The sequence below is a fragment of the Macaca mulatta genome, chromosome 16 (assembly GCF_049350105.2).
Source record: "Macaca mulatta isolate MMU2019108-1 chromosome 16, T2T-MMU8v2.0, whole genome shotgun sequence".
NCBI classification, from domain to species: Eukaryota; Metazoa; Chordata; class Mammalia; order Primates; family Cercopithecidae; genus Macaca; species Macaca mulatta.
In genome coordinates, this window is record NC_133421.1 from 89,542,957 (window position 1) to 89,552,219 (window position 9,263).

Genomic DNA, 9,263 nt, shown 5'->3' on the forward strand with positions numbered 1-9,263 from the left:
CTACAGAGCTCAGCTGCGTCCCAGGTAGAGCTTGAGGCCCTTTACCTGCACCCTGGCTCTTCCCAGGAGCCCTCACGTTTCTTTTCTGAGACAGAGGCTTGCTCTTTTCTCCCAGCTGGAGTGCAATAGTGTGATAGCTCACTGCAGCCTCAAGCCCCTTGGCTCAAGCCATCCTCCCACCTCAACATTAGCTGGGCATGGGGGCAGGTGCCTGTAATCCCAGATACTCAGGAGGCTGAGGCAGGAGAATCGCTTGAACCTAGGAGGCAGAGGTTGCAGTGAGCCGAGATCGCGCCACTGCACTCCAGCCTGGGTGACAGAGCAAGACTCGTCTCAAAAAAAAAAAAAAAGAGTATATGCATTGGGAGTTATACCTGATGTAAATGACGAGTTGATGGGTGCTGACGAGTTGATGGGTGCAGCACACCAACATGGCACAAGTATACATATGTAACAAACCTGCACGTTATGCACATGTACCCTAGAACTTAAAGTATAACAATAATAATTTAAAAAAAGAGTATAAAAATTATTCATGAAATATTTACATTGTCATTGCTGTTGTTCTAAGTCTTGGAAATCCAGTGTGGATCTCGTACTTAAACAGCTCCTCTCTGCTGGGACTCCCAAACTCCAGGGGCCCCATAGGCATGTGTGGCTCGTGGCCCCCACAGTGGACAGTAAGCGTCTGGGACAGGATGAGGTGACTTTTTTTTTTTTAATTGAGACGGAGTCTGGCTCTGTCACCCGGGCTGGAGTGCAGTGGGCCATCTCGGCTCACTGCAAGCTCCGCCTCCCGGGTTCACGCCAGTCTCCCGCCTCAGCCTCCTGAGCAGCTGGGACTACAGGCGCCCGCCACCACGCCTGGCTAATTTTTTGTATTTTTAGCAGAGACGGGGTTTTTCACCGTGTTAGCCAGGATGGTCTGGATCTCCTGACCTCGTGATCTGCCAGCCTCGGCCTCCCAAAGTGCTGGGATTACAGGCGTGACCCCCGCTTCCAGCAGGAGTGACTTTCAAATCCCAGGTGGAGCAAATTCCTCTGGGCTTTGGCCGGTTAGAGCTTTATGGTGTGTCCCTCACAGTCGTAGGGGCCTGAGGCAGCATCGGTGGCTGGACCTGGTATCAGTGGTCATGTGGTCATTTCTGTGCCCGGTGTGGCCAGCCTGGCACCAGACGTGGCAAGGGGGCTTCATCTGGGCCCAAAAAAGTGCAGACAGTGTGGTCTCCAGCCTGCCTCCCGGGGAGGCCTCCCCAGGTGGACTTAGAAAAGGAGGTCAGAGGCGGGATGGGATGCCTTTGCAGGCACCTGGAGGGTTGGAGGGGTTGTGGAGTTGGGTCCCTGGATCTGGAAGGTCACATCAATAATGTGTCATCTGCTAGTCAGGGGCCACTGCAAAGGCTCCCATCCCAGGAGACGGCAGTTTAGCGCTGGCCTGGAGGCTGGCTGGCAGGCTGGCTGGCAGGCGCGGCTGGGGCTTGGGTTTCCTCTGGGGGAGGCTGCTTCTTCCCTCGTGCCTGTCCACGCTTTGGTTACAGGCAGTGAAGCCGCTGATGTCAGCGGGACCGCGGCCGCCCCTCCGAGGTGTCTGTGGCCTGCCACCAGAGCGGCGGGCGGGGCGGCCTCCCGCCTGAGCCTGTTTATCGTTTAAGTGGATACCATGCTCTGGCGGCTGAGGGTAATTACGGGGCTGCGTCCTTGAGGACGGGTCTGCGCATGTGCGTCTCCCGGAGCTGGCGGCCCAGCCGGGGCGGCCTCGGCGCCGTCAGCTGCTCGGTGAGATGTGAAAAGCCGGGGCTCCCCGCGAGTGGGGCCTTCCGTGCTGCAGCAGAGGCCTGGAATTGGAATGCAAAATCCCTCTGAGGTGGAGACAGGGGCCGGTGGGGCTCATGCCATCTGCAGGGACGCCCTGGTGGCTCTGACCTCCTGCCACCAGCCACAGACTCTGCTCCAGGGTGTCCACCCACCCTAGCTGTTCCTCCTCTTGTCTGCATCCCTCTGTCCCTCTCTTCCTGCTCTTCCTCCTCCCTTCGGTGATGTTTAGCAAGTCCCACTCCCCAGCCCCAGCGTCTGGATCCTCCCATCCCTTGGCTTTGCTGGGGCTTTTCCAGGCCGCTCCTGCATGCCTTGTCATTCTGTTGCTGGGATGGTGCCGGGAGGTTGAATAGAGTGCCCCCTACCCCCACATTCATGTCCACCCAGGACCTCAGAATGTGACCTTGTTTAGAAACAGGGTCTTTGCAGATGTAAAATCAAATTGAGATTAGGTCATACGGGATTAGGGTAGACCCTTAATTCAATATAACCGATGTCTTTTTTTTTTTTTTTTTTTTGAGACCGAGTCTTACTCTGTCACCCAGGCTGGAGTGCAGTGGCGCGATCCCAGCTCACTGTAGCCTCCACCTCCCAGGTTCAAGCAATTCTCATGCCTCAGCCTCCCGAGTAGCTGGGACTACAGGTGCACGCCACCACACCCAGCTAATTTTTGTATGTTTAGTAGAGACAGGATTTCACCATGATGGCCAGGCTAGTCTCGAACTCTTGACCTGAGGTGATCCACCTGCCTCGGTCTCCCAAAGTGTTGGGATTACAGGTGTGAGCCACCACGCCTGGCCAAAACTAGTGTCCTTACAAAAAGAGAAAAACGTGGACAGAGAAAGGGATGGGAGGGGTGTGGCCACAGAGAAAGGGATGGGAGGGGTGTGGCCACAGAGAAAGGGATGGGAGGGGTGTGGCCACAGAGAAAGGGATGGGAGGGGTGTGGCCACAGCTGAGGTGCACCACAGGTTGCCGGCAGCCGCTGGAAGCCCAAGAAGCAGGAAGGATTTGACCCCAGATCCTCAAGGCGAGCCTGGCCCTGCTGCCACCTGGACTTTGGACTCTGGCCTCCAGGAGCCCAAGAGAATAAATTTCCATTGTTGAAACCACCTCGTTTTGGTTACTTGTGACGGCAGCTCCAGGAACTCATACAGCCCCCTCCCCTGGGCCCGGCCCTGTGAACAACAGGAGACTCCCCCCAGCTGACCCTGCTCTTGGGGCACCTTCAAGCCTCAGCAGGCTGTTCCTGAAATCCAGCTGTGCAGCCAGAATCCCTGAGCACACACACATTTTCGGGGATGATGGTCTTCAGAATTCCAAAGGATTTATTTGAGCTCGCCCGACGTGGATCACAGCCGAGCTGAAACCTACACTTGACAAGTGATGCAATCAGTGCTCGACTCTTGACAGTGTTTTCGGGAGATTAGGCGGCAGCAGGGGCTGGGGTGGACAGGAGCACGCAGACGGGAGCAGGCGATTGCAGCAGCATCAACACCTGAGTGGACGTGATGGCGTGACGAGCGGCCACAGACCCTGGGAGCCAGCCGGGGAGCAGAGCGTGCCTGGCAGAAGGAGGTGACGCTGGCTGAGCTGAAAGGTCACCAGGTGGGGTTGCAGTGGCCTGGACAGCCAGGAGGATGCTCTGTGGGCGGCCAGCCGTGGCCAGAGGGGAAGGCTGTGAATGAGGTGGTTAGAAGCCACCTGCACTGGAGTCCTGGCCACAGTAGGGGGTGGTCCTGGATCCCAGGCTCCTCTCTGTAGAGGCAGCCGTACGTTGCTGACCTCCAGAGCCCGAGGAGGCTGAGTCTGGGGAGGACAGTAAGCCCTTGGACTTCCTGTTGCTGCTTGGTGCTGTTGTTAGGAGTCTGGAATGTGCTGGAGCTGTAGATTGGGTCACTCTCTGCAAAAAGCAGAGGAAGGGGGCAGAGAAGGTCGGGGCAGTTCCCGGGGGAATATCCGAGGAAGGGCAGCCGTGGAAGAGATGGATGGAGGCCAGGGAGACGGTCCCAGAGGCCATTAACAAACGCAGGCTTAAGGAGGAGGGGAGGGTCAGGGAGACCCAAGGGTGGGTCGGAGACAGGCCCCAGGGACTGAGGAGGGGAACTTGGACAGAGAAGTTTCATAGACAGAAAAGAGCAGACAAGAAGTTACGGAGGGTTGGGGTCGGATTCATGCACACACACACACGCATGCCCATATAAATACACACACACCAGCACACACACGTATGCACATGGGCACACACATGAATACACGCATGCACACATATATGCACAGGCAGCAAGACTGACTCCTGGTCATGTCACGCAGGCTGTCAGAGAGGAGAGGTGAGTGAAGGGCTGGGCGGGAGGGCGGCAGGGGTCAAGCAGAGGTGTGTATTTCAGGACAGAAGAGACAAGAGTTGGAATAAAAAGAATTGAAGATGACAGGGAACGGGGTGCGAGGAGTTTGGATGCGGGGGCGTCTACCTTGGAAAGCTGCAGAGGCTGGCAGGAAGGAGGGCAGATCAGGTGCCTTGCTCTGGAGTGCTGGGAGGAGAAGCGGGTCTCAGAGGGTGCTCACCCTGGCTGTGGTCTTTTCAGAAAAGCCAAAGACAAGGTCATTTTGCAGTGTTTCTAGGGGAGGCTGGGGCTGCACGCAGGGTCGGCTGGAGATTAGGGAGGAATGGCTGCTCAGCAGGGAAGCTCGGCCAGCCAGGGCAGACCCTGCAGAGACTGAGGCTGCCCCATGCTAACCCTATTCCTGGTGAAGACCTGCAAGCAGCCACCGGGGACACAGAGTAGTGGCTCAGGACAAGGGCTTGGCCTGGCTGGTGTCCAGGGGCTGAGAGCCTGCTGTTCATTCACATGAGCTGGAAGTGGCCCAACTCCCCTTCTCCTCTCCCTGCCTGTTTGGAGTCCCAGGATGCCGACAGAGAGGTTTGAGCTGAGCGTGCAGGGAGGGTGGTCCATCACACTCTGGAAGGTGTGAGTTTGCACAGAGGCGTGTGGAGGCATGCTCACTCCATTGTCATCACCTCTGGGCAGTAGCGTCTGATGAGTTTTATTTTCTTCCTTTGCTCTTTTGTGGTTTATTTTATTTTATTTATTGATGTGAGACAGAGTCTCACTCTGTCATCCAGGCTGGAGTGCAGTGGTGTGACCTCGGCTCACTGCAACCTCTGCCTCCCAGGTTCAAGCGATTCTCGTGCCTCAGCCTCCCGAGTAGCTAGATTACAGGTGCCTGCCACCATGCCTGGCTGATTTTTGTATTTTTAGTAGAGATGAGGTTTTACCATGTTGGCCAGGCTGGTCTCGAACTCCTGACCTCAGGTGATCTGCCTGCCTCGGCCTCCCAAAGTGCTGGAATTACAGGCATGAGCCACTGTGCCTGGCCTCTTTTGTGATTTTAAATTTAGTTAATTGGCAGGGTGCGGTGGCTCACGCCTATAATTCCAGTACTTTGGGAGGCTGAGGTGGGCGAATCAATTGAGGTCAGGAGTTCAAGACCAGCCTGACCAATATGGTGAAACCCCATCTCTACTAAAAATGCAAAAAAAAAAAAAAAAAAAAAAAAATTACCCAGGCGTGGGGACGTGTGCCTATAATCCCAGCTACTTGGGAGGCTGAGGCAGGAGAATCGCTTGAACCCAGGAGGCGGAGGTTGCAGTGAACTGAGATTGTGCCCCTGTACTCCAGCCTGGGCAACAATAGTGAAAACTTCATCTCAAAAAATAAAATAAAATAAAAAATAAATTTAGTTTACAATCACCATGTATAGTTTTTTTTTTTTTTCCAAAAATAATAAAGCCAGGAAGACCTCCTGCACAACGCCCACATTGTTTGACTTGAGCTGGGGGTGGAACTTCTCTGCCTTGCGCTGTCACAAGTTCTATTAGAGGAATCGCTTCTTTGAGGCTTCTGATGCAAGGGAGCTCAGAGGAGGGCACAGCGGGCACCAACCTGAATGCAACAGCCCCCAAGCCCTTCCAGCCAAAACTGTCCCCTCTTTGAAAACCATAGGTGTCAGCCAGGCGCGGTGGCTCACACCTGTAATCCCAGCACTTTGGGAGGCTAAGGCAGGTGGATCACCTGAGGTCAGGAGTTTGAGACCAGCCTGACCAACATGGTGAAACCCTGTCTCTACTAAAAAATACGAAAATTAGCTGGGCATGGTGGTGGATGCCTGTAATCCCAGCTACTCGGGAGGCTGTGCCAGGAGAATTGCTTGAACCTGGGAGGTGGAGGTTGCAGTGAGCCAAGATTGCTCTGTTGGACTCCAACCTGGGCAACAGAGCAAGACTCTGTCTCAAGAAAAAAAAAAAGAAAAAGAAAAAGAAAACGACAGGTGTCCTGGTGAGGACTATTGCACCTTCCCTGCTAGCCTGCCTTGCTCTGCCCTGCCTCCTCCCTCCTGCTGCTGTGGCCTCTGGAGCTGCTGTCTCCTGGCTCACTCAGGGACATCAGCCTTGCCTCTTCTCTCTGCACCTCCCAGGCAAAGGACTTTCCACTCACAAGCAAACATGTGCTGGCAGGTCTCCTCCTGTGACCTCTCCACCCTCTATAGCTACTGCCCTGATCCCTCTGCTTCCTCCAGCTTCTCCGTCAATTCGCCTCGGGTGGGGTCTGCGCTTTTGGGATGTGATTAGCGCTCCCCAGGCGATCCTCATGTGTAGCCAGTGGGGACAGCCACCAAGTCACAGCCTTCCAGAAATTTCATCCATCCTATTGCCTTAACCAATGGCAAGCTGGTAAATGTTTAATAGCTCTGGGGCATGGGGACAAAAAGCCCTGCTTTGTATCATTATGCAGTTCCTATGATGTGGATATTTCCACCATGGCCAATTTTAGGCTGCCAACAGGAAGAGTACTGGCTGTCAAAATTCCTGCAAATTTTACAACCCAGGACAATTCCATCTGTGGGCGGCATCTCCCTGGGGCCTGGGTCTACTCTCTGAGCTGGGGCTCACCTGTCCCTCTGGAACCTGGTTAGGCTATGGTTGAAAATCAGCTTCAACACCCATTGCAGAGGGAAGGAAAGGATGCTTGCATTGAGTGACTGCTGGGATGGCAGGGGCTTCCCCGTGTTACAGTTTTACAAAGCACTGCAATTATCTCATATAAGACTCAAGTCTAAAGTGGCGTGACCAAGACCACACAGCAAGCAGGTTCTAGAGCCAGCCTCAGGCCATCCCCACCGCGAGTCCCCAGTGCAAGTGCCTCTTGAAGGAGATTTTCTAACAGGTGAGTGGTCTGATTCTGTTTCTGTCCTGTGGGATGGATAGGCTGGCACTTGACAGCTCTCCTTCCCTCTTACCTGCTGCGGAGAAGGCTGGAAGGTGCATTTCTCGGACTTCCTTGCCTGGGACGTGGGAAGTGATGCAGAGGGTCCCGATGTCTCCTCGGCAGGCTTGGTGGTGGATGTGCTGGGCCATGTTCCGGAGGCCGATCGCTGGCTCCGTGGGTGTTGACAAGAAGGGTGAGGGCTGTCTAATTTTGGGCCAGGATGAATCCAGCAGGTGTGGTAGGTCCTGGCCTCTTGCTGACCCATGGGTCAACTGGGTGCTCTGGAGCTAATGGTCCCCAGATGCCCCACAGTCCTGATGTGGCAGAGGCATGGCATCTTGGCCGGCCAGTTTGGTGGCATCCTGGGAACCATTTTGGAGGCTCGAAGTGCAACCTGCTTCTCCAGCTTTTCCAGTGATTTTTGTGAGCTTCTCATTTCATTTCTGCCACAAGGAGCCAGAGTGCCTTCTGTTTTCTGCACCTGAGCCCTGACTGATACATCTTTTTACCTTGGTCACCTCCAGTCCTTTTGTCCTGTGACCTTCATTCAAGTTCCAGGCCTCCAGTGCCATGGGGTGTGTCAGTTTTTTTTTTTTTGTTTTTTTTTTTTTTTTTTTTTTTTTGAGACGGAGACTCCCTCTATCGCCCAGACTGGAGTGTAGTGTGATCTCAGCTCACTTCAAGCTCTGCCTCCTGGGTTCACGCCATTCTCCTGCCTCAGCCTCCTGAGTAGCTGGGGCTACAGGTGCCTGCCACCACGCCCCACTAATTTTTTGTATTTTTAGTACAGATGGGGTTTCACCGTGTTGGCCAGGATGGTCTCAATCTCCTGATCTCAGGATCTGCCCGTCTCAGCCTCCCAAAGTGCTGGGATTACAGGCATGAGTCACCATGCCCGGACGGTATTTTTTTTTTAAACAAAATATTTATTTTAAACATATAAATATATAAATAAATAAAATACATATTTATTACTGAATTCAGCCTATAGTGGCGACATTTTCATCTTGATATGGTCAGACGATCATGACCTCGACCCAGCACAAATAGGTGTGCTGTCTCCTGTGCATTTCCTTATAGGCCCAGCTTGGTTCTTCTCCAGTGTCTCCCTTTGCAGTGGTACCTGATTTTATCACCAGTTTTCATCTGAATCCACTGGGGAATGGAGCGATTTTGCTTTTGTTTCTCGGCCAGGAATTGCTTAATCCTGGAAGTCTTGGGAGAAGACATGGCGAGAAACGGGGTCAACCACACACTGCGACGGCGGAGAAGGGGAGAGCCACGCTCTTTTATCGTCGTGGAATTTGGTCGTATGTATTAAGAGATGTAGAGTCCGAGCCAGGACCTAGAAATGTTCTCGATAGATCCGCTTACCCAGCAGTACGGAGAACGTGGCTGGAGAGGAGACGCTGGCGTACAGAGTATCCGAGGTAGCCAAGAAGCATTGTGAAGTACACCCTTGGGTTGACCGATGGTGCTGTCGTCACTCAGAACCACTTCCTCCAGCTTCATACACCATCTTTTTTTTTTTTTTGACAGAGTCTTGCTCTATTGCCCAGGCTGGAGTGCAGTGGCATGATCTCAGCTCACTGCAAACTCCGCCTCCCAGGTTTAAGCGATTCTCATGCCTAAGCTTCCCAAGTAGCTGGGATTACAGACATGCACCACCACACCCAACTAATTGTGTGTTTTGTTTTGTTTTGTTGAGACGGAGTCTCGCTCTGTCACCAGGCTGGAGTGTGGTGGCATGATCTCAGCTCACCGCAGTTTCCGCCTCCCGGGTTCAAGTGATTCCCTGGCTCAGCCTCCTGAGTAGCTGGGACTACAGGCGCTCACCACCACACCTGGCTAATTTTTTTTTTTTGTATTTTAGTAGAGACGGGGTTTCACCATGTTGGCCAGGATGGTCTCAATCTCCTGACCTCATGATCCACCCGCCTCGGCCTCCCAAAGTGCTGAAATTATAGGTGTGAGCCACCATGCCTGGCTTAATTTGTATATTTTTAGTAGAGATGGGGTTTCTTCATGTTGGTCAGGTTAGTCTCGAACTCCTGATCTCAGGTAACTTGTCCACTCCAGCCTCCCAAAGTTCTGGGATTACACGAGTGAGCCCCTTCTCCCAGCCCCACACACAATCTTAAGAACCACATGGCCTTTTTATTGGTTCACGGAGGATGAGAA

General features: G+C 53.6%; 1 protein-coding gene across 8 annotated transcripts; it reads right to left on the reverse strand.

The window, feature by feature from the left end:
* Positions 1–655: 655 nt before the first annotated feature.
* Positions 656–7,678, reverse strand: LOC144335222 (uncharacterized). 8 transcript variants are annotated; one of them, XR_013405873.1, is made up of 3 exons: positions 7,114–7,678; positions 4,287–4,465; positions 1,842–3,718 (listed from the first exon to the last, which is right to left on the reverse strand). XR_013405873.1 is itself a non-coding variant. In XM_077969694.1 (3 exons), the coding sequence occupies exons 1-3, from the start codon at positions 7,345–7,347 to the stop codon at positions 3,242–3,244; spliced, it is 513 nt and encodes a 170-aa protein (XP_077825820.1). In that variant the 5' UTR covers positions 7,348–7,609; the 3' UTR covers positions 1,842–3,241. The 8 variants fall into 8 exon arrangements, 4 of the variants coding, with proteins under 4 accessions (XP_077825822.1, XP_077825820.1, XP_077825821.1 ...); XR_013405872.1 differs by having other exon boundaries at positions 1,842–3,460; positions 4,287–4,392; positions 7,114–7,590; XR_013405870.1 differs by having other exon boundaries at positions 4,287–4,392; positions 7,114–7,573.
* Between the last annotated feature and the right edge of the window lie 1,585 nt (positions 7,679–9,263).